General features: G+C 36.5%; 1 protein-coding gene across 6 annotated transcripts in view; it reads left to right on the top strand.

Moving 5' to 3' along the window:
• The window catches only part of SENP7 (SUMO specific peptidase 7), a 170474-nt gene that overhangs the window by 12051 nt on the left and 133511 nt on the right, over positions 1 to 24912 (top strand). For 5 of the 6 annotated variants that reach the window (XM_047723354.1, XM_047723348.1, XM_047723340.1 and 2 more), the window contains exons 2-3: positions 6381 to 6433; positions 17018 to 17116. In XM_047723354.1, the coding sequence (XP_047579310.1) occupies positions 6381 to 6433; positions 17018 to 17116 (152 nt within the window). Of the gene's footprint in view, positions 1 to 6380; positions 6434 to 11908; positions 11994 to 17017; positions 17117 to 24912 lie in introns of those variants that run through there. The other variant, XM_047723335.1, reaches the window with a different exon arrangement.

The raw sequence follows: 24912 nt of genomic DNA, 5'->3' as shown, positions 1-24912 counted from the left end.
AAGTTTATCTGGACCAATATGATTGAGAATTATAGTTATAAGAAAATTTTATTTATTGCAGGAGTTTTAGAGCTTTTTGCTGTTATACATTGTGCCTCTTCAGGAGAGTAATTGAGCATGTACTGTTGTTCAAACTTGCTTGATTTTGAAACTCTTCCCTCTGTCCAGTGTCATCTTGAGGATCTGAGTGTCCCATGCTGATACAACTTTTTTCAGTAGGCTCAGGTGATGTCTACATATTTTGCATTGTAAGTGTAATGAGCCATGATTGAAGTTCAATATCAGAATTTGTAATTAATCACGATTAAAAACTACATTATTTGTGTAGATGTTAGCTGAAGCCATGGGAATGAATAGAATTACAAATAGATGATATAGATTGAGAAAAGTCTTCAAAGTAGGGAGGAATAGACATTGGTAGGCAGATAGGCAAATCAGGAAAGAGAGGTTTGGGAAGCAAGGCAGGAGTGTGAAAAGCAATGTAGATTAGAGGTAAAATAGTGTGAGGGTACCGACTTTGGCAGTTAGGGGGTCACTTTGACCACTGGTTGTAGTAGGGACAAAAGCCAGATTTTAAGAGGCTGAATGAAACAAGGAAAATAGGATGTAAAAAAAATTTCTGAAATAAGTTGGAGTAGGAAATAATGTAGAAAGGAATTTTTTTTCATTAGACTCTAGAGACTTAAATCAAGTTGGCAGGGAGTGGGAAAGGGGTGAGTAGAGAGAGAAAGATAGTAAGTAGAGATAATTGATGGGGTGAGGTTTCAGAAGAAACGTGGAGATTGGAATAGAAAGATGGCTTCTTGAGATGTGCAGAAAGGGAAGATGGATAAAAATACATAGAATTTTGAGAAGTTAAGGCTATTAGAGTCATGCTTCTATGCAAAATAAGGAAAAATGATCTTTGGAAAAAGGACTGTCAAGTGGTATTGGTAGCTCAAAATGGACTAGGTGGTCAATTAGGTATGAATAAAGAAATTGTTAAGTAATTTTGAAAGTCATTGAAATAAGTGTAAGTTTTGTAGTACTACTACTACTGCTTCTAGTAGTAGTAGTTGCAGTTATTATTATGTGACTTTCTTCAGCAGTGCTATGGAATCTAGCAACAAGAATTTGGAAAAAAATGAATTTAGTTTTAATTAAGGTTAAAGGGTAGGACAAGACATGGGGCAAAAGATGGGTTCACTGTGAGTGAGGAAATGAAAGGTCAAAGAACTGTGGGTTGTAGAATGAAGTTCACTTCTGAGTACTTGAGAAGTATAACAGTATTCCTTAAATACATTCACAAATGTATGTTGCTGAAATGAGGATATGTAGAAGTTTGTTGGAGTAAATTAAAGTGTCTCTTGTTTTGAGGGAGTTGATTTATGGAAGTTTTAGAGCTTCACAATGATGGTAAATTTTAGAGATAGAGAAGAAAACTATGAATCAAGAATCAGAGAATTCTGGGAATGTTGGAGAGGGTATTGGTCAGTACATGGGAATCACAAATATAGCTAAGGTAATATAATCAACTTAGGGGAATTTTAAAGGAGAATTATTGGAATAAAGATAAAATATTAATTGGAAGTGGTGGTGGGAGGAGGAAATTGTTAATCCATACTCCTGATTTTATAAGTGTGAGAAGAATCTTGAGGAGAACTTTAAAAAATTAGCATAGTCAGTAAAAAGCTAGGATTCAGGTAAACTAAGGTGGAGGAAATGCTCCAGGAAAAGATTCAGAATTTAAGAATGTTATACTGATTCTGGAAATGAATTTAGTGGGCAAGGGAAGAGATGGAGAAGAATGTGGATGACGGGTAGAATTGAATACATAAAACATGAGAGACCAGCAAGACAATAGACTGTGGGGACTGACATCTAGGGTGGTGAATGTGATTCCTAGGTCTGATGATGGGAAGACAGAGAATTGGAAAGTAGATAAGAGAGACATGGTAACTCAGGGAATGGGTTATGGGTAGGATTTGTAGCTTCAAAGATCCAGATTGGAACTTTGTTATTATGGTGTTATCTCAAAACTGCCTTTGAGGTGGGTAACTCTAATAGGAGTCTTTAATAATTTAGAAGGCTAATATGGGCTGCTTTATCCTACTTTGTCTTTCCTATTAATGATAACTCACCTCTTGCGTGCACCTGGAATGTACTGTTCTTTCATCCATTTCTGCCTATCTAAAATTTGCTCATTATCTAAAACTTCAAAGCTCAGTTCAGTTGTGTCTTTCCAAGAACTATATCCTAATTAGCTCAAACTTAGAACAAATCATATCTATTTCTGAACTTCCATGGGTCTTAGCACCTCTTACGTGATATTTATACTAGTTTCCATCATATATTTATTGTTTTAACTTCTGTTGTTACTCTGTTAACTCTGACACAGGGACTGTCTTATTAATCTTATATCCCCACAGCAACCAACATGCCTGGAGTGTACTGGTTAAGAAAGCTACCTCTGGGGTGCCTGGGTGGCTCAGTCAGATAAGTGTCTGCCTTGGGCTCAGGTCATGATCCCACACTCTTGGGATAGAGCCCCGCATCAGTCTCCCTGCTCAGCGGGGAGCCTGCTTCTCCCTCTCCCACTCCCCCTGCTTGTGTTCCCTCTCGCTGTGTGTCTCTCTGTCAAATAAAGAAATAAAATCTTAAAAAAAAAGATAGCTACCTCTGGTATTAGACCAGTAATGAATCAACATGATGACTTTGGGAAAGTTACTTGGATTCTTCAGACATAAATTTTTCATCTGTAAAATGGTGATAATACTGATACTGATCTAAGAAGGCTTTCATAAAGACTAAATAAAAATAATTTGCATACTTAGCCTAGTGGCTGGCAATGGTTACCATCATTATCTTAACTAAATGCTTGTGGAGTAAATGAGTGAGTGAGTGCTTCCACAATCTACTTGGAAAAAGTCACATTTTTCAGTTGTTTGACTCATGTATTTAGAAAGAGAATAATTAGATTTTCCTGTGTGCTAATACCAATATACTGAGGTCTCTTAAAGAGTAATATTTCAATATAAACTGTTAAAATAATCATTACCATTTATTTTGTACTAACTATATGCCAGACATAATGCTAAATGATATAGGCTAGCTCACTTTAATCTTAATTGAAAAGTTGGATATTCTCCTTTGTTTTAGAGTCTCAAAAGTCACATGTAAGCCAGGATAGAAATTTAGGTTGTCAAACTTTAAAATTGTTAACTTTTGAGTACCACACTATACCAGATAATCCCAAGAGGCATATCATATGTTTCTTTAAATGCCCCCAAACCAATGTAGTATAAGATGGAATAGCTCAATTATAAAAACCCCTAAAATTGTGGGAAGTCACAAGAATATTAATTTTAAAGAAAATAAGGAAACATGCTGTAAAACAGGGTAGATGCATTTTTTTTTTGATAGATTTTTTAACTCATGAGTAGTTTGGGAGTATTAATCTATAAATTAGAATTATATTAATATAATTATGTGTAATATAATTATATTAATATTATATTAATTATAATATATACCGTATATAATATTAATAACAATAATATATATAATTATATATTATTATATTGTATTATTTAACATATAATGTATTTTTTGTTTTGGGGTACAGGTCTGTGAATCATCAGGCTTACACAACTCATAGCACTCACCATAGCACATACCCTCCCCAGTGTCCATCACCCAGCCACCCTATCTGTCCCTCCTCCCCTCTAGCAACCCTCAGTTTGTTTCCTGAGATTAAGAGTCTATTATGGTTTGTCTCCCTCCCTGGTCCCATCTTGTTTCATTTTTCCCTCCCTTACCCCATGCCCCCCCACCCTGCCTCTCAATTCCTTATATCAGAGAGATCATATGATAATTATTTTTCTCTGACTGACTTATTTCACTTAGCATAATACCCTCTAGTTCCATCCATGTCATTGCAAATGGCAAGATTTCCTGTGTGTGTGTGTGTGTGTGTGTGTGTGTGTACACACCACATGTATACACCAGATGTGTACACCATATCTTCTTTATCCATTCATATGTTGATTGACATCTGGGCTCTTTCATAGCTTGGCTATTGTGGACATTGTTGCTATAAACATTGGGTGCAGGTGCCCCTTCAGATCACTACATTTGTGTCTTTGGGATAAACCCTCAGTAGTGCAATTGCTGGGTCATAGGGTAGCTCTATTTTCAACTTTTTGAGTAAAAGTAAGGGCTTTCTTACCATTTATTTAAACATTTTTATTTTTGTAGTTTAAGGAATGCTACATTACTGGAAATTATTTAAAATTATCAAAAGCTTAAGTATAGAGGTTAGATAATTTTTATATTAGTGTTTGCTTCAGGAAATGCATATATAGGCATGTCTTGTTTAACTGTGCTTTGCTTTATTGTGTTTTGCAGATAATATGTTTTTTACAAATTGAAACTTTGTGGCACAATTTTTCCAATGGCATTTGCTTGCTTCATGTCTGTGTGTTACATGCTGGTAGTTCTTGCAGTATTTCAGACTTCCATTATTATAGTTGTTATGGTGATTGGTGATCAGTCATCTATGATGTTACTTTTGTAAATTGTTTTAGGGTGCCACGAACCACACCCATATAAGACACCAAACTTAATAAATGTGTGTGTGTTCTGATTGCTCTACTGACTGGCTGTTCTCCGTCTCTGTTCTTCTCCTTGGGCCTCCCTATTCCCTGAGACATGCCGAAAGTTCAGATGGTTAGAATTTTTAAGCAATTAGGTGTTTTAAATTAAGGTATATGTATGATTATTTTAGACATAGTCCTGTTGCACATTTAATAAACTTCAGTAGAGTGTAGACATAACTTTGATATGTACCAGGAAACCAGAAAATTCTTTTGACTCACTTTATTGTGGTATCTCTGAAGTATACCTGTAGTGAAATTACTGCTATGTATTATGAACTTAGAGAAATTGTTGTAGCTCTATAGATTTTTGAATAAGGTATAGTCCATTTGTTATAACTGTTGTTTTTGTTTTTAAGTTGAAGTAGTACAGCATGGTACACATATCTTTAGTATAGTTTGATGACTTTTTGTACTTGTATAAAAATACTGTGTAACAGTCACCTAAATCAAGACATAGAACATTTCCAGCTTCTCAGAAGGCTTATTTGTATCCTGTTCTAGTCAGTATTCTTTCTCTCCTCAGGTACTCTCATTTCAAGGCTTTTGCCCATCTTGAAGATTTGTTGTCTTGCCTTTGCTTTGTAGTTCTTTATAATTTTGGTCTGGGTCCTTTGACAGATGTATGTATTATATAGTATTATTAACTGTCACCATGCTGTATGTGGATAAATGTATTATAAATAATAATCTTCCAGTCTGTGGCTTGCCTTCTTACTCTCTTAATGGTGAGGTTTGATGAGTTTTAATGAAGTTAAGTTTATTAATCTTTTCCTTTATGGCTAATGCTAATTGTGTCTTATTTGAGAAATTTTTGCCTACCCTAAGATCATGAAGTTATTCCCCCTCTTTTTGTTGTAGAAGCTTTATTTGTTTTATCTTTGGCATTTAAATCTATGATCCATTTAAAATTAACTTTTGTTTATAGTGTGAAGTAGAGGTCACGGTTTATTTATTTTCCCTTTTGCTTATCAGATTGCTTCAGCATTACTTACTGTAAAGATCATCTCTTTCTTATCTAATTGTAGTGGTATCTTTTTTTAAGTAAGTGACCAGATATGGATGGATTTGTACTGTTAATTTTTATTATGAAATCTGTGATATATTCCAGTAAATTATAAGTTCCTGAAAAGCTTAGACTGTGTTTAATTTGCTTATTACACTATGCCTACTGCCTAACATGCCAGGCACATAATAGACATTCAGTAAATATTTGCTGATTGAATGAAAGAATCATAAAGGAAAAATCCACAGGAAGTTTCAAAAATGTTGGTGAGGAGACAGTTAAACTGTTCCTAGATGCCGAGATGCCTAGGTATGTAGTAGAACTGGAAGTCTTTTTGTAGAATATTCTAAACATACCTCTTACCTCTTGTTTAACCCTTCCTCCCTGCAACCTCCCCTATTACAAATGTTTATCTGATCATATGGTTCAACCAGCATTTATTAAACACCCATTGGACTTTTGCCAGGGAATATCTTATTTAGTTCTTAGAGCATTTTCTTCTTTTTTCTATTGTCATCATACATATATTATTTAATGAAGGCATTTTGTGAGAATTTGCTATTCTTCTGATTATTTTTTGACATTTATGTTTAGTCTGTTAGGTTCTGTAAAATATATCAATGTAAATTCTAACTCTAACAAGTTACTTTAAAACAAAGGATGGCTATGAAAGGATTTGTTTTATCACATTGTTTATTTCATTTAGATGTTAAATGATAATTTTTACCATGTCTTTGTAGAAATTGTCACAGAAGGAAAAAGGAAAAAGTCTTCATCTTCTGAGTTACATAAGGTATGCATTAGTTTTGCTTTTAATCTATACATTATCTTTAGAGTTACCAATAGTGAAAATATTTTGTCTTTTTAATAAAAACTTAAAGAAAATGTTATAAAACCTTAACTAATTAGTGTTTTGCAGGGAATGGTATATCCTAATTAATTCAAAGGTTAACAAAGAAAGAAACACTTTCTGGGGTCTGCCTTGTTTAAATCATTGTAAGATGTGTCAGTATACTTTCTAGGCCTTGTTTTAGATTTTGTATAAAACATAACCCAGCATTTCTTTATTTCTTTGATAACTGGATATATTAGCATACCTCACATTCATTTATTGTACTACTGTAGATAAAGGAAAGTGCTCAAGTTGTGTGCTGAAAATTACTAATTGAAATACCTATTAAAATTTCTTCCTTCCCTCCTTCTTTTCTTCCTCCCTTCCCTTCTCTTCCCCTTCCCCTCCCTCCCTCCCTCCCTCCTTTCTTTCTCTCTCTCTCTTTCCCTTCCTTCCTTCCTTCCTTCCTTATTCCACAAATAAATGATAAACCGCACAACCAGATTCGAATATCCAAATAACTCCCAGAGTTTGTGCCGCTGGATTATTCTGTACCTGTCGAAATCCCTGTTATAACTTGTAAGCCAGACAAACTTCCATTATTCAAACGACAGTATGAAAATACCATATTTATTGGCTCAAAGACAGCAGATCCATACTGTTATGGTCACACACAGTTTCATCTGTTACCTGACAAACTGAAAAGGGAAAGGCTTTTAAAACGGAACTGTGCCGATCAGATAGAAGTTGTTTTTAGAGCTAATGCTATTGCAAGCCTCTTTGCTTGGACTGGAGCACAAGCTATGTATCAAGGGTTTTGGAGTGAAGCAGATGTCACTCGGCCGTTTGTCTCTCAGGGTGTGATCACAGATGGAAAATACTTTTCCTTTTTCTGCTATCAGTTAAATACTTTGGCACTGACTGCACAAGCTGATCAAAATAACCCTCGTAAAAATATATGTTGGGGGACACAAAGTACGCCTCTTTATGAAACAATTGAAGATAATAATGTGAAAGGTTTTAATGATGATGTTCTACTCCAGATAGTTCACTTTCTACTGAACAGACCAAAAGAAGACAAATGATAGCTGTTGGAAAACTAAGAAGAAGTAACCGATTCAGGACTTTGGGAATACTTCAGTTTCACTGAAGGGAAAATAAAAGGAATTTTAATAATGAAATTCTTTCTTTCTTTCCTTCCTTCCTTCCTTCCTTCCTTCCTTCCTTCCTTCCTTCCTTCCTTCCTTCCTTCTGTGTAAGCGAATAGTAGCAAAAGAAGCAAAGTGAATTTTCTACTTATGTTGGAAGTGTTTCAAAAGTTTAGTTTCTTTTGGGGCGCCTGGGTGGCTCAGTGGGTTAAGCCGCTGCCTTCGGCTCAGGTCATGATCTCGGAGTCCTGGGAGTGAGCCCTGCATGGGCTCTCTGCTCAGCAGGGAGCCTGCTTCCTCCTCTCTCTCTGCCTGCCTCTCTGCCTGCTTGTGATCTCTCTGTCAAATAAATAAATAAAATCTTTAAAAAAAAAATTTAGTTTCTTTTTATAAAGATTATCTTTTTTCCTCTAGAATTTTGTGATTTAAACACAGTAGTTCCCTGATATACCTCATAATTTATTAGACACTTTTTTCTGAAGCATTCCAGATTATGCATAGAGGACTTTTAATTTGGCACAGAGAACTTTAACTTGGCATATTTCATGGAATAAAGTGAAGAAATCATAATGAGGGCTGTGGGAGGGAATTAAGAGCATACAGACAAGGCCAAACAGAGCATGTCTTTAGGTACTCTTCTACCTTGGCTTACTTCACATTTCTGGGTATGATTTCTTTCAAAATTCTGGATTTGGCTTAAGTGCTATAAGTGAGGGGGTGTAAAAATAAATTCTTACATTGCTGTCATACTCAGCTTCAAATACCTCTGTTGACTACCTCTTCTTTTGTGTTTAATACCTCTAGTGAAGTGAAATGCTCTGTTTTCAGTTGCTGCTTCATGCAGTTGAAAGTCCACCATTAGATATTCATAATATATTTCTCTTTCTTGTTTTTAGATGTACGAAAGTATTTTTTAACTTTTTATTTTCAAATAACTTTAGATTTACAGAAAATTTACAGAAATAGTATAGCATTCACATCTACCCTTCACTCAGCTTCCCTTAGTGTTAATATCTATATAACCACAGTATAATGACCAAAATTTAAGAAATTAACTTTGGTACAGTACTTTAAGCTACAGACATTATTTGGATTTCTTCAGTTTTTTTTTTTTTTAAACTAATATTGTTTTTCGATTCCAGGATCGCACATTGCAATAGGCATCATATCTCCTTGATTTCCTTCATTCTATGACAGTTCTTCAGTCTTTGTTCTTTAATGATCATGACATTTTTAGAGTACTATGATTTTGTCAGTATTTTGTTGAATATTCTTCGGTTTGGGTTTGTCTCTGGTCTCCCTTTTTTTTTTTTCTCTTCTTTTTTTTTTTTTAAGATTTTTATTTATTTATTTGACAGAGGGAGAGAGATCACAAGTAGGCAGAGCAGCCGACAGAGAGAGGGGGGAAGCAGGCTCCCCACTAAGCGGAGAGCCTAATGCGGGCTCGATCCCAGGACCCTGAGATCATGACCTGGGCTGAAGGCAGAGGCTTAACCCATTGAGCCACCCAGGCACTCCTTTTTCCTTTTTTTAAAAGTAATTTCTATACCCAATGTGGGGCTTGAACTCACAACCCCAAGATCAAGAGTCTCATGCTCTTCCAACTTTGCCAGCCAGGTTTCTTTTGATTAGATTAAAGTTATGGATTTTTAGAAAGAATATCACATGATATGCCCTTCTTACTGTATCCTGTCAGGAGAACACAGTATACAATAATGATAGGTCTTATTACTGGTGATGTCATTCTTGACTACCTGCTTAAGATGGCTACTATCTGGTCATTCTGTTGTAAAGTTACTCCTTTACTTTGTAATAAATAGATATCTTGGGAGAGATACTTTGAATCTGTGCAGATATACTGTTTCTTAAACTTTCACCCACTATTTTACCATGTCGCAGTGGATCTGCCCTGCAAGAGTTGTGTATATGATACTCTGTTAGTGATTTTCTATTTCCCTCATTCCCTCTGCATTTATTAATTGAAGTTCATCTGTAAGGGAGATCTGCCCCTCTTTTCTTCTTATTTATTTATTCAATTACCTATTTTTATTAATATGGACTCAAGGGTTTTTATTCTATGGGTTATAATTTATTATAGCATTATTGGCTTTTCTGATTGAAACAAAATGTTTAGTGTAGGTATTGGAAGATCTTTCAGTTTGGATCCTGTGCCCTTTTAACGTGCTCCTTTTTTTTTTTTTTTTGCACTTATTTCTGGTACTCCATGGTTCTTTTATTGAAGAATAATATTTAGAAATCCAGGTCTGGGTGCTAGCTGTGCTTATTGCTTGTGAGGTGTCATTGTTTCTAGACTCTCACTAGAGAAGACTAGAAAAATTTTTGTATACTAATACATACAGATACACATATCTCTGTATTTCTGTATTTTTATCTTACATCTATGAAAAACCATGAGTTTAGTACTGATAATTTTTTAAAAATATTTATTTGTCAGAGAGAGAGAGAACGAGAGGGCACACGCATAAGCAGGCAGAGTGGCAGGCAGAGTGGCACGCAGAGGCAGAGAGAGAAGCAGGCTCCCTGTGGAGCAAGGAGCCCCATGCGGGACTCGATCTCAGGACCCTGGGACCATGACCTGAGCTGAAGGCAGCGGCCCAACCGACTGAGCCACCTAGGCGTCCCCTGATAATTTTTTTTTTTAAGATTTTATTTGTTTGTTTGACAGAGAGAGAGTGAGCATAGGTAGGCAGAGCAGCAGACAGAGGGAGATGGAGAAGCAGGCTCCTGGCTGAGCATGGAGCCCAATGTGGGACTCCATCCCCGGACCCTGGGATAAAAATAATGAGCCGAAGGTACACACCTAACCAACTGAACTACCGTGCCCTAGTACTGAGACTTTGGATTCTAATCCAGCATCACAGAGTTTATTCTAGCCTTTTCCCTTTTTTTAACTTTTTTCTATCTCATTATCTACCATATATTTACTTATTTGTTCAACTATAATCTGCACATGAAGTTATACTACTGCATTTAAAAATGTAGAATTTCTGGGGTGCCTGAGTGGCTCAGTGGGTTGAGCCTCTGCCTTTGGCTCAGGTCATGAAACAAGGTCCTGGGATCAAGCCCCACATCTGGCTCTCGGCTCAGCAGGGAGCCTGCTTCCCCCTCTCTCTTCCTGCCTCTCTGCCTACTTGTGATCTCTCTCTGTCAAATAAATAAATAAAATCTTTAAAAAATGTAGAATTTCTTAAAAGTTAGCATACTAAATTTTTATTAGTGATTTATATTATTGCTTTTTCTATCAAAGCAGCTATGGATATAAATTACTGAAAGGATTAGAGCTTTGATGTGTATAGGGCCAAGACCCCGATACATTTTGGGTTTAAAGTATTTCAAAAATATTTCTAAAGCAAAAGCAGTTTGTTGTAGAGAAATTAGAAAATTGAGTTGAGGGAAAAGGAGACCACCCAGACGGAACTAAAATTAATGCCTGGATGTATATCTTTCTAGTTTTTCTGTCTGTATATCCATCTGTAATAAACACATATTTATTTATTTATTTTTAAAGATTTTATTTATTAGAGAGAGAGAGACAGTGAGAGAGGAAACACAAGCAGGGGGAGTGGGAAAGGGAGAAGCAGTCTTCCCACTGAGCAGGGAGCCTGATGTGGGACTCCATCCCAGGACCCTGGGATCATGACATGGGCCGAAGACAGACGCTTTACCACTGAGCCACCCAGGCGCCCCATCTGTAATAAACACATATTTAATTATTAAAAAATAGAAAACCACAGAATACTGTTTTATAATTTGCTTTTTCTACTTAACTATATATTGTGAACATCATTTTCTGAAATCTAATTTAAAGCATTGCTGGGTAGATACTTATTGAATATTTAACATGTATTTGACACTATACTAGGCATAAGTACCAGGGAAACAATGGCAAACATTTTTAATGACTACATTGTATTCAGTTATATGGGCATATCACAGTTAATTTAACCAATATCCTATCATTGTTTTGAGGTTTTTTGTTTGTTTGTTTGTTTGTTTTGAGTAAACTCTATGTCCAATGTGGGACTAAACTCATGACCCTAAGATCAAGAGTCACATGCCCTAGTGACTGAGCCAGCCAGGTGCCACTTGAGTTGCTTTTAATTAAAAAAAAAAAAAAAAAGGAACAGCGCTGTAGTCATTATCCTTGTAGCTAAATCTCTGGAACATAATTATCTACTAAATTATTTCTGGCCTTTTGATAGCTGAATTCAAGTTAATTCAAGACTGATCTCTTGATAGATGTGAAGTAAGAGTGTGAATACTTTGGGGAGATCCACAGTTTTTGGATTTATACATGGGGAAGTTGCCACTCTATTCTGAATATTGAAAATTAAGACTTTTATTCTTCTTTGGTAAGTCCTGGCTATACCTTTTGGCAGACCCCCAATTTTCCTTAAGTAATAGCTTTGTATCGATGTAGTATTTGAACTAGTAATAGATTTAGCTTTTGAAGTTCTCTGTTAAGAACATGGCAGAGGACATTTCAGTCTAAACAATTTAAAGAGCATATGTTCATAATAAATAACTTGTCAGTGGATTCCAGTATATTTTTTCCCCCCTGGATTATCTGCTTTTGATAGCATTCTCTTTTGAAGGCTATACTATAATGAATTATGTATAAAGTGAACCTAAAAGTAGCTGTGTGACTTGATCTGCTGAAGGGCTTGTTTAGTATTACGTTTGAACATTAATAAATAAAACAAATGTTCTTGAGCTTTTTTTGGGAAGTTATTAGAGTTCTGATAATGTATTTAAATATATCTTGAAGGGGAATTTAGAACCCATTTTTGCCTTAAAAATTTCAATTTGACTTTTTGAAGAATTAGAAGACTATTGAAAATACTTGAGAGTATTAGGACTCCATTTGGATTTTTGTAAATGGAATTATAGGCTTTGCAGAATCATGAATAGCTTAGAATCTTTGTTGATTGTATAGCCGAGACCATGATTAAAATTTATCTAAGAATAGATGAAATTGTTGCAAAAAGGCTTCCATTATTTTTTTTTAGTTAATCATTAAGAAAAAAGTGAGTGTAGAAAATATTGACAGTAGTTAGTTGTACGTGAAATCTGCTTCTCCTATATTTATATACAATATTAGAGTGAGAGATTTAAATCTGTAATTTATTAATCAGGAAGCTACAGGAGAGGTTTTTCTGGAGCTTTAAATATTAATATTTTTCCCTTGCCTTTAATAATTGCATTGTATTCTTATTAAAAAAAATAACACATTTGGAAACTAAGAGAACACGAAAATAAAAATCACCTCTTAACTCACTAGAGATAATCACTATTAAATATTTTTGTATATAACCTTTCATATTTTATTTCTACTCATGGGTATTTTATTTTGTCTTATGAAAGAAAGATCATTCTCTATATGTTTTTCTTTTATACTTATATTCAAAATAATTTCTTTTTTTCTAAATTTTAATTTTTATATATATATATATACTTAGTGATCTCTATACCCAATGTGGGGCTCAGACTCATGACCCTGAGATCAAGAGTTTCATGCTTTTCTTTCTTTCTTTCTTTCTTTCTTTCTTTCTTTCTTTCTTTCTTTTTATTTCTTTTCAGCATAACAGAATTCATTGTTTTTGCACCACACCCAGTGCTCCAAGAGTTGCATGCTTTTCTGACTGAGCCAGCCAGGTGCCCCCAAAATAATTTCTTAATATCATTAATCTTCTGGAACATGTTATTTAATAACAACTGAATAGCATCTGATTTGGTTTAGTTTTGCCATAAATTTGTTTAATTATTCATTTATTATTGTTTCTGGTTTTTCTATATTAAAAGTAATATAGAATATATATCTCTGTTCATAATTTTTATATATACTTGGATTTTCATTTTTATTATTTATTTTTATACTTTGATTTTCAAAGCTTCTGATATTAGTATATAGAGTATTAATAAACATCCAGATTTCATATGTCTATACTTTGGAGGAATAGAGAACTACCTTTTTTGAAAATAGGATAGATTATGTTTTGTGTCCATCCTAATGGAAGTATGCATCAGTATTCATTAGGGTAAATAATTCATTCATTGATACTAAATCTAAACCATTCATAGATAAAGTGATTGAACATAAATTATTGTGAAAAGGTAATATAAAATCTTCCATGGAAGACATAAGGAATATTTTTTTTTTAAGATTTTATTTATTTGACACAGAGAGAGAGAGAGTGAGAAAGGGAACACAAGCAAGAGAATGGGAGAGGAAGAGAAGCAGGCTTCCTGCTGAGCAGAGAGCCTGAAGATGCAGGGCTTGATCCCAGGACCCCGGGATCATGACCTAAACTGAAGGCAGCTGCTTAACAACTGAGTCACCCAGGCGCCCCATACATAAGGAATATTTTATAAGAAACTGATTTTACAGAATACTCAACATGTATAACCAACTCTTACTTTTTCCAAATCTTAGTTGCTGTCCTTCAAGGGTTTTTTTTTTGTTGTTGCTTTTTGTTTTTTTTTAGCTCTTCTTACAAAAATATTTTTTTGAGAGCGAGAGATAGAGTAAGGTAATGGACCTGGGTAGGGGAGAGGGGCAGAGCAATCCAGGGAAGAAAAAGACTTCCTACTGAGTTGGGAACCCTACATAGGGGTGGATCCCAAGACTCTGAGATCATGAGCTAAGTTGAAGTCAGACATTTAACTGACTGAGCCACCCAGGTGCCCCTGTCCTTCAAGTTTGAACTGAGTAAATTTTTAGGTTATTACTAGGGCCATGTAACAAATGACCCCCCCAAACTTAGTGGCTTGAACTTACTTTGCTCAGGAATCATCAGTCTGGGAAGGGTTTAATTGGAGATAACTTTTCTTTTTTTTACTTGGGAGTTACCTAGGTTGGCTTGGAGGCCAGGGTTTATAAAGGTTCCTTCACTCACTTACTTATCTTGATACATGTTCTGAGAAGAGTCAGTATCTTGGTGTTTATCTATGTCTTTTTAGATCTCTCCACTGTAGAGGCTTAAGGATGTCCAGGATTTTTTTACTCATTGGTTCAAGTCTCCTGAGATATGTATACTAAGAGAAAGAGGGAAAAAAAAAAAAAAAAAAGAGGAAGGGAGAACACACAAGCATGTGAGACCAGGCTGAAGCAATACTAGTATTGCCTTTAATGATTTAGCCTTGGACATCACAGTCCTGTCCAGATTCAAGGGGGAGGAATGTAGACTGTACCTGATGTTGTACCTGATGATGTACCCATCAGTAGCACATCGGAAGAAGAGCATGTGGGATATGGAATATTGGTGTGGCCATTTCTGGAAAACAGAGTATGCTATAAAATCCAATGTAGGCTAACTAACGTGCTCACAAAGAATCCATGGGTGTGAACAGCCTGAAGCCCTTACCTTTACCCTTTGAGGAAGCAATTGTTGTTCCCTAATTAAGAATATAAAGGAAATGATTTAGAGATAATACTGTCTTTTGCAGATGAAGAATTAAAAATAGGTACCTTTTTATACAGATTAGATATAGATAATTAAGTTATTAGTACCTAAGAGGATCAATTCATAGGTGCTAGTGAAATAAGGGTTGAGATATCCTTTCTTCAAATTTATTTTGTCCTCTTGACTTATGCTCTACTCTCACTGAAATCATTTTATGGATTGTTACTGATTATAATTGATATGGTATTTATTATATATTAGTTTTTGTAGGCTGAATTTGATACTTAACTATTGTTTATAACTTTCTATAACTTTATAACTTTCTCAATGTGAAATTTAAGGTATTTAAGTTCTAAACAAATGATTTCAAACTTGTGGTTACAGTCCATACATTCATTTGTTTATTCAGCACATCATGAGCCATACACTTTGGAGATATAAAGTCTACTAGGTCAGGGTACTCTCTTCATTTTATTTAAAAACAATTTTTTAAAAAAGATTTTATTTATTTGCAGAGGGAGAGAGTGAGAGAGGGAACACAAGAAGGGGAAGTGGGAGAGGGAGAAGCAGGCTTTCCACTAAGCAGGGAGCCCAATGTAGGGCTTGATCCCAGAACCCTGGGATCATGACCTGAGCCGAAGGCAGCCACTTAATGACTGAGGCACCGTAGCACCCCTATTTTTAATTTTTAAAAAATCTTTATTTGAGAGAGAACAAGAGTGAGAGAGAGAGTGCACATGAGCAGCGGGGAGGAGCAGAAGCAGGGGGAGAAGCAAGACTTTAAGGTGAGCAGGAAGCTGGATATGGGACTCAATCCCAGGACCCCGAGATCACAAACTGAGCTGAAGGCAGATGCTTAACTGACTGTGTCACCTTGGCACCCACAGCACTCTCTTTTAAAGATCTCCACAGCCTGGAGAAGAGGGACATGTAGACAAATATTTATAATATAGTTTGATACATATAGTATAAATAACATAATAGAAATGTACCAATACCTAAGGAAAGGAATGCCTTGGTGTAGGAGTGACAGTTGTGTGGATAGAAGAATAATTTTGAGCTGAATCTGAAGTATTTAATAAGGGAAAAATAGAGGGAAGGGGATTTATACATACATAGAAAGGAAGCAGTACATACAAAGGTCTAGATATATAAAATAACGCATGTTTGAAGGAAGTTGAGTAAATGGTGTGTTGGGCTGTAGAGTTGGTGATATGTGGGTGATGTTAAAGATTGCAGATTGTTAAGAGTTTTATCTATAAGTAGTGGGTGCCATTGTTTGTTAAATGTAGTGATCATTAGATTTGTGTATTAGAGAACTATGGGGATAGCATTTGAAAGACTAGAAGAGGTAGAGGCTGTGGGTAAGAGATGGCTAGGGGGCTATTGGGATACTTAATTTATCTACCTTAATACTGAATGAGAGGTTTAAAATTTTTATTTATTTTTAAAGATTTATTTACTTATTTTTGTGCACATGCGTGTGCACGCAAGAGAGAGAAAGAGAGAGACAACACGCAGGGGGAGGGGTAGAGGGAGAACCACACTCTCTGCTGAGCAGGGAGCCCAGCACCAGGGGATCATGATCTGAGCCGAAGGCAGACACTTAACTGACTGAGCCACCCAGCCACCTGAATGAGAGGTTTTTAAAATAAAATTATATTTAACTGCCTATAAATTAAGCACTGAATTTAAAACTCTTTAAAACTAATTGCAAAAAACAAAATAATAAAACTAATTGCAAAATGGGGCGTGTGGTTGGCTCAGCCATTAGATCATATGACTCTTGATCTGGGGATCATGAGTTCAAGCCTCACATTAGGTGTAGTGCTTACTTAAAAAAACAAAAAACCCAAAACACTAATAGCAAAATATTAAGGCAGGTTAATATAATGGTTCTGTTAGTTCGATTAACATGATTCAATTCTTATTTATATTTCATATAATCAATTATTTTCTCATTCTGATTTCAGATAACACAGATGTTAAATGCGAAACCAGAAGATGTTCATGTTCAGTCACCACTGTCGAAACTAAGAAGCTCAGAACACTGGGATCTCCCTTTGCAGGGGGTAAATAAAAACTAATTTCTTTTAAGTACATAGTGTTATTTGGTGTGTTTAAAATATTTTAGTAAAACTGAATTTTCGTTTTCTTATATATCCTTGCTAGGGTTTTCTTGTATTATTTGCAGTTTTTAATTCGTTTATTTCTGGTATTTGTTGAAGTGGTGTTTTGAGATTAGGGTCTTCTTTAGTTTAAGTATACCTTACTTTGTATGATTGTTTTCTTGAAATTTAAATCTCATTATTGGAAAAGATATTTTAAATTTATGAGAATATTAAGCTTATTGGAATCATTTGTAAATGATGAGGATATATCTTAAATTTGAGAGGATATATCTTAAAATGTGAGAGGATATATCTTAAAATGTGGTGGAACTATACTTTAAAAAGGTATTCTAATTATAAATCTGGACTTCGATTTTATTTCTATTAAGCATTATTATGGAGCTTTCATGAATAAGGCTTAAGATGACACTTTTTTTTCCCTAAAGATTTCATTTGTTTGAGAGAGAGAGAAAGAGAGAGAGAGGGACAGGTGCACAGGCACGGGGAGGGGCAGGCACAGGGAGAGGGTGAAGCAGGCGTCCTGTTGAGCTGGGAGCTGGAAGTGGGTCTCGATCCCAGGACACTGGGATCATGACCTAAGCCAAAGGCAGATGCTTAACTGACTGAGCCACCCAGGTGCCCCCAAGATGGCACATTTTCAATATTTGTTCCTTGTTCCTGGTACAACTCATGGTTATTTAAAAAAAAAAAAAAATTAACATATAATGTATTATTAGCCCCAGGGGTACAGGTCTGTGATAACCAGGTTTACACACTTCATAGCACATACCTTCCCCAATGTCCATAACCCCACCAGCTTTTCCCTATCCCCCTCCCACCAGCAACCCTCAGTTTGTTTTGTGAGATTAAGAATCTCTTACGGTTTGTCTCCCTCCCGATCCTATCTTGTTTCATTTATTCCTTTCCTACCCCCCAAACCCCCCACGTTGCCTCTCAACTTCCTCATATCAGGGAGCTCATATGAAAATTATCTTTCTCTGATTGACTTATTTTGCTAAGTATAATACCCTCTAGTTCCATCCATGTCATCACAAATGGCAAGATTTCATTTCTTTTGATGGCTGCGTAGTATTCCATTGTATATATACCACATCTTCTTTATCCATTCATCTGTTGATGGACATCTAGGTTCTTACCATAGTTTGGCTATTGTGGACATCACTGCTATAAACATTCAGGTGCATGTGCCCCTTTGGATCACTACATTTTTATCTTTAGGGTAAATACCCAGTAGTGCAATTGCTGAGTCATAGAGTAGCTCTATGTTCAACTTTTTGAGGAACCTCCATGCTGTTTTCCAGAGTGGCTGCACCAGCTTGCATTCCCACCAACAGTGTAGGACGGATCCCCTTTCTCCGCATCTTCACCAGCATCTGTTATTTCCTGACTTGTTAATTTTAGCCACTCTGACTGGTGTGAGGTGGTATCTCATTGTGGTTTTGATTTGTATTTCCCTGATGCCGAGTGATGTGGAGCACTTTTTCATGTGTCTGTTGGCCATCTGGATGTCTTCTTTGCAGAAATGTCTGTTCACGTCCTCTGCCCATTTCTTGATTAGATTATTTGTTCTTTGGGTGTTGAGTTTGATAAGCTCTTTATAGATTTTGGACACTAGCCCTTTATCTGATATGTCGTTTGCAAATATCTTCTCCCATTATGTCAGTTGTCTTTTGGTTTTGTTGACCGTTGCTGTGCAAAAGCTTTTGATCTTGATAAAGTCCCAATAGTTCATTTTTGCCCTTGTTTCCCTTGCCTTTGGCGATGTTCCTAGAAAGAAGTTACTGCGGCTAAGGTCAAAGAGGTTGCTGCCTGTGTTCTCCTCAAGGATTTTGATGGATTCCTTTCTCACATTGAGGTCCTTCATCCATTTTGAGTCTGTTTTCGTGTGTGGTGTAAGGAAATGGTCCAGGTTCATTTTTCTGCATGTGGCTGTCCAATTTTCCCAACGCCATTTGTTGAAGAGACTGTCTTTTTTCCATTGGACATTTTTCCTGCTTTGTCGAAGAGTAGTTGACCATAGAGTTGAGAGTCAATTTCTGGGCTCTCTATTCTGTTCTATTGATCTATAGGTCTCTTTTTGTGCTAGTACCATACTGTCTTGATGATTACAGCTTTATAATAGAGCTTGAAGTCTGGAATTGTGATGCTACCAACTTTGGCTTTCTTTTTCAATATTCCTCTGGCTATTTGAGGTCTTTTCTGGTTCCAAATGAATTTTAGGATTATTTGTTCCATTTCTTTGAAAAAAAAATGGATGGGATTTTGACAGGGATTACATTAAACATGTAGGTTGCTTTAGGTAGCATAGACATTTTCACAATATTTGTTCTTCCAATCCATGAGCATGGAACATTTTTCCATTTCTTTGTGTCTTCCTCAATTTCTTTCATGAGTACTTTATAGTTTTCTGAGTATAGATTCTGTGCCTCTTCAGTTAGGTTTATTCCTAGGTATCTTATGGTTTTGGGTGCAATTGTAAATGGGATCGACTCCTTTCTCTTTCTCCTGTCTTGTTGGTGTAAAGAAATGCAACTGATTTCTGTGCTTTGATTTTATATCCTGACACTTTACTGAATTCCTGTACAAGTTCTAGCAGATTTAGAGTGGAGTCTTTTTGGTTTTCCACATACAGTATCATATCATCTGCAAAGAGTAATAGTTTGACTTCTTCTTTGCCAGTTTGGATGCCTTTAATTTCTTTTTGTCATCTGATTGCTGAGGCTAGGACTTCTAGTACTATGTTGAATAGCAGTGGTGATAATGGACATCCCTGTCGTGTTTCTGACCTTAGCGGAAAAGCTCTCAGTTTTTCTCCATTGAGAATGATATTCACTGTGGGTTCTTCATAGATGGCTTTGATGATATTGAGGTATGTATTCTCTATCCCTACACTTTGAAGAGTTTTGATCAGGAAGGGATGCTGTACTTTGTCAAATGCTTTTTCAGCATGTATTGAGAGTATCATATGGTTCTTGTTTTTTCTTTTATTAATGTATTGTATCACATTGATTTGCGGATGTTGAACCAAGCTTACAACCCTGGAATAAATCCCACTTGGTCGTGGTGAATAATCCTTTTAATGTACTGTTGGATCCTATTGGCTAGTATTTTGGTGAGAATTTTCACATCTATGTTCATCAAGGATATTGGTCTGTAATTCTCTTTTTTGATGGGATCCTTGTCTGGTTTTGGGATCAAGATAACGTTGGCCTCATAAAATGAGTTTGGAACTTTTCCTTCCATTTCTATTTTTTGGAACAGTTTCAGGAGAATAGGAATTAATTCTTTAAATGTTTGGTAAAATTCCCCTGGGAAGCTGTCTGGCCCTGGGCTCTTGTTTGTTTGGAGATTTTTGGTGAATGCTTCAATCTCCTTACTGGTTATGGGTCTGTTCAGGTTTTCTATTTCTTCTTGGTTGAGTTTTGGTAGTTTCTATGTCTCTAGGAATGCATCCACGTCTTCCAGATTGTCAAATTTGCTGGCGTAGAGTTGCTCATAATATGTTCTTGTAATTGTTTGTATTTCTTTGGTGTTGGTTGTGATCTCTCCTCTTTCTTTTATGATTTTATTTATTTGGGTCCTTTCTCTTTTCTTTTTGCTAAGTCTTGCCAGGGGTTTATCAATCTTATTAATTCTTTAAAGAACCAGCTCCTAGTTTTGTTGATTTGTTCTGTTGTTTTTTTGGTTTCTATTTCATTGATTTCTGCTCTGATCTTTATTATTTATCTTCTCCTGCTGGGTTTAGATTTCTTTCTTGTTCTTTCTCCAGCTCCTTTAGGTGTAGGATTAGGTTGTGCATTTGAGACCTTTCTTGTTTCTTGAGAAAGGCTTGTATTGCTATATATTTTTCTCTCAGGACTGCCTTTGCTGTGTCCCACAGATTTTGAACTGTTATGTTTTCATTATCATTTGTTTCCATGAATGTTTTCAGTTCTTCTTTAATTTCCTGGTTGACCCACTGATTCTTTAGAAGGGTGCTGTTTAGTCTCCATGTATTTGGGTTCTTTCCAAATTTCCTCTTGTGATTGAGTTCTAGCTTCAGAGCATTGTGGTCTGAAATATGCAGGGAATGATCCCAATCTTTGGATACTGGTTGAAACCTGATTTGTGACCCAGGATGTGATCTATTCTGGAGAATGTTCCATGTGCATTAGAGAAGAATGTGTATTCTGTTGCTTTGGGATGGAATGTTCTGTATATATCTGTGATGTCCATCTGGTCCAGTGTGTCATTTAAGGGCTTTATTGTGTGCCATGGATCACAGTTAAGGTAACCCCGAGTTGAGCGCTCTCTCTTCAGCTCCGTCTTTGTAGCCAGCTTCCCTGCTCTAATACCTGAGAGCTCTGTGACACTCAGACACCCCCAATCCTTCTGTGACCCTGTGGGACCTGAGACCACGCTGTCCCTCCATGGGCTTCACCCCATCTTAGCCTCTGGAGCGATTTCTCTCAGTGGAGCAGACTTTTAAAAGTTCTGATTTTGGGGGCACCTGGGTGGCTCAGTGGGTTAACTCTCTGCCTTTAGCTCAGGTCATGATCTCAGGGTCCTGGGATCAAGCCCTGCATCAGGCTCTCTGCTCAGCAGGGAGCCTGCTTTCTCCCCCTCTCTCCCTGCCTGCCTCTCCGCCTACTTGTGATCTCTCTCTCTGTTAAAAAAAAAAAAAAAAGTTATGATTTTGTGCTCCATTGCTCTGTTGCTTTCCAGGAGCCGGCCCCTCACCCCACGGTCTATCTTCCCATTGCTTTGGATTCACTTCTCCGCAGGTCCTACCTTTCAGAAAGTGGTCTATTTTCTATTTCTAGAATTGCTGCTCTTCTCCTCTTCGATCTCCTGTTGGAATTGTATGTGTTTGGAATGGTTTGATAAACTATCTAGGTGATCCCCTGCTACCTGATATCATCTCAGCCTGCTACTTCTCTGCCATCTTGACTTCTCCCCTCATGGTCATTTTTTAAAAATAGAATTTTTCTCAGATTTTCCAGTTTATCCATTTGAGCCTATATTAATCTGCTAGGCTAACATAAGAAAATATCACAGACTGGGTGGCTAAACATCAGAAATTTATTTTCTAATAGTTCTGGAGGCTGAAGTCCAAGATTAAGGTGCCAGTAGGGCTGGTTTCTCTAAGCCTTTTCTCCTTGGTTTATAGATGGTCATCTTCTTGCTGTTTCTTCCTATGACCTTTTTTTCTATATACCCACATTTCTAGTGCTTCTCTTCTTATAAGGATCCCAGTCCTGTTGGATTAAGTCCCTACCCTTACGACCTCATTTAAACTTAATTAACTTTGTAAAGGCCCCATCTCCACGTATAGTTATATTGACAGTGAGGACTTTAATATATGAAATTGGCAGGGGAAGCACAATTCAGTTCATAACATTAGCATTTTAGGATAGCAAATTTTAAGTCATGTTGAATATGTTTTTATGTTACAGACGAGAAAAATTAACCATTTATTCTAACTTGTTCTCAGAGGACATATTTGTCATTAATAGTAGTTGCTTTAACATTATTTAAAAATTTGACTGTCATAATACATTTGTTTCTTATACAAAGTACAAAAAACAGAAATAATAAATGAGATAAGATGACTTGTGCTGACATAAAAAGAAAAAAATTGCTTAAGGTTAGAAAATTTGGGGTGTATAGAAAGGTATAGGTGAAATAAATACTCTTTCTCTGTTCCTTTTTTCTTTTTTTTTTTTTTTAAAGATTTTATTTATTTATTTGTCAGAGAGAGAGAGAGAGCGAGAGTGAGTACAAGCAGATAGAGTGGCAGGCAGAGGCAGAGGGAGAAGCAGGCTCCCTGCTGAGCAAGGAGCCTGATGTGGGACTCGATCCCAGGATGCTGGGATCATGACCTGAGCCGAAGGCAGCGGCTTAACCCACTGAGCCACCCAGGCGTCCCATCTGTTCCTTTTTTCTAATGGCAACCACCATTAATGGTTTTTTCCATTTCTTTGAAGAAAAAAAATACATGTACCTACATAAATAATAATTTATATATGTATGTATACATATATATATGTGTGTGTTTAAAGGTTTTATTTAAAGATTTTATTTAAAGATTTTATTTACTCATTTGACAGAGAGAGACAGAGCGAGAGAGGGAACACAAGCAGGGGGAGTGGAAGAGGGAAGCAAGCTTTCCATCTAGCAGGGAGCCCAATGCGGGGGTCGATCCCAGGACCTTGGGATCATGACTTGAGTTGAAGGCAGATGCTAAATGACTGAACCACCCAGGCACCCCTATATTATTTTTTTAATTGTTATAGAACAGAGATCATGAAATATATACTGTTCTGTGCTTTGTTGTTTTCATTTAATAGATACTAATTTTTTTTTCTATTTTAGCACATTTATTTTTTATTTTTGAAGATTTATTTATTGGGTGCCTGGGTAGCTCAGTTGGTTAAGCATCTGCCTTGGGTCAGACCATGATCCCAGAGTCTTGGGATTGACTCCTGGTTTGGGCTCTTTACTCAGAAGGGAGTCTTCTCCCCTATTCCTCTGCCCCTCCCCCCACTCATGCTCTCCCTTTCCCCTACTCTCTCTCTCAAATAAATAAATAAAATCTTAAAAAAAAAAAAGATTTATTTATTTATTTAAATTATCTCTTCACTCACAATGGGGCTTAAATTCATAACCCTGAGATCAAGAATCGCATGCTCAGGACACTTGGGCAGCCCAGTCGTTTAAGTGTCTGCCTTTGGCTCAGGACAGGATCCCAGGGTCCTGGTACTGAGTCCCAAATTGGGTTTTTTTGCTCAGTGGGGAGCCTGTTTCTCCCTCTGCCTGCCACTCCCCCTGCTGTGCTCTCTCTTTCTCTCTCAAATAAGTAAAATCTTTAAAAAAAAAATCATTAAAAAAAAAATCACATGCTCTACTGACTGAGCCATCCAGGTTTCTCTATCTTAACACATTTAGATCTTCTTCTTTTATTTATTTTTGCTGACTTTGTAGTACTCTAAAAATTCCAATATATCATGATTAAAAACTTTTTTTTAGTAAAATTGACATACAGAATTACATTAGTTGCAGGTATACAACGTAGTGATTCAGCTTCTCTTTATGTTACGCTATGCTCACAAGTGTAGCTACTATCTGTCACCATACATAATTTACTTAGTGAACTGTTATCAGTTGATATCACTGGTGTCAGAAAGAGTGTGAGCAGGAGTGGGGGGAGGGGCAGAAGGAGAAGCTGACTTCCCTGCTGAGCAGGGAGTGTGACTGTGGGGCTCAATTCCAGGACCCTGGGATCATGACCTGAGTGGAAGGCAGACGCTTAGCCAGCTGAGCCACCCAGGTGCCCTAATATGTGTAATTTTAAACACACACACACATATACACTGGGTTATTTGCGTTTATGTTATGTGCGTTATGCTTACTGTTTATGTTGGGTTAGTTTTCTTAAGCAGTATCTCACTTAATGTGCTTTTCCTTTACCCCTGGGTCACACATATCTTCCTTTAGGTTTTGGCCTTATAAAGAGGCAGATGTGGATTACTCGAGATCTCTTTAGGTATTAAGTCATTGTGTTCTAATCTTCTCTTTCTCCTTAACTCTGGATTTCAGCAGTCCCTTTCTTCTGAGAAGCTAACCATTTACTTTCTTCTTTAGTTCCCGCTAACCCACTGAATAAAGCATGGTCTCTCCAGAGACATTTTTTTCCCCATGCCTAGTTTCCCACCCTAGTTGGATGTCTTCTTAAAGATAGTGATACTTAAGGTTTT

Source organism: Lutra lutra, chromosome 1 (assembly GCF_902655055.1).
Source record: "Lutra lutra chromosome 1, mLutLut1.2, whole genome shotgun sequence".
Classification (NCBI taxonomy): domain Eukaryota; kingdom Metazoa; phylum Chordata; class Mammalia; order Carnivora; family Mustelidae; genus Lutra; species Lutra lutra.
This window is presented reverse-complemented; position numbering and strand designations above follow the sequence as displayed.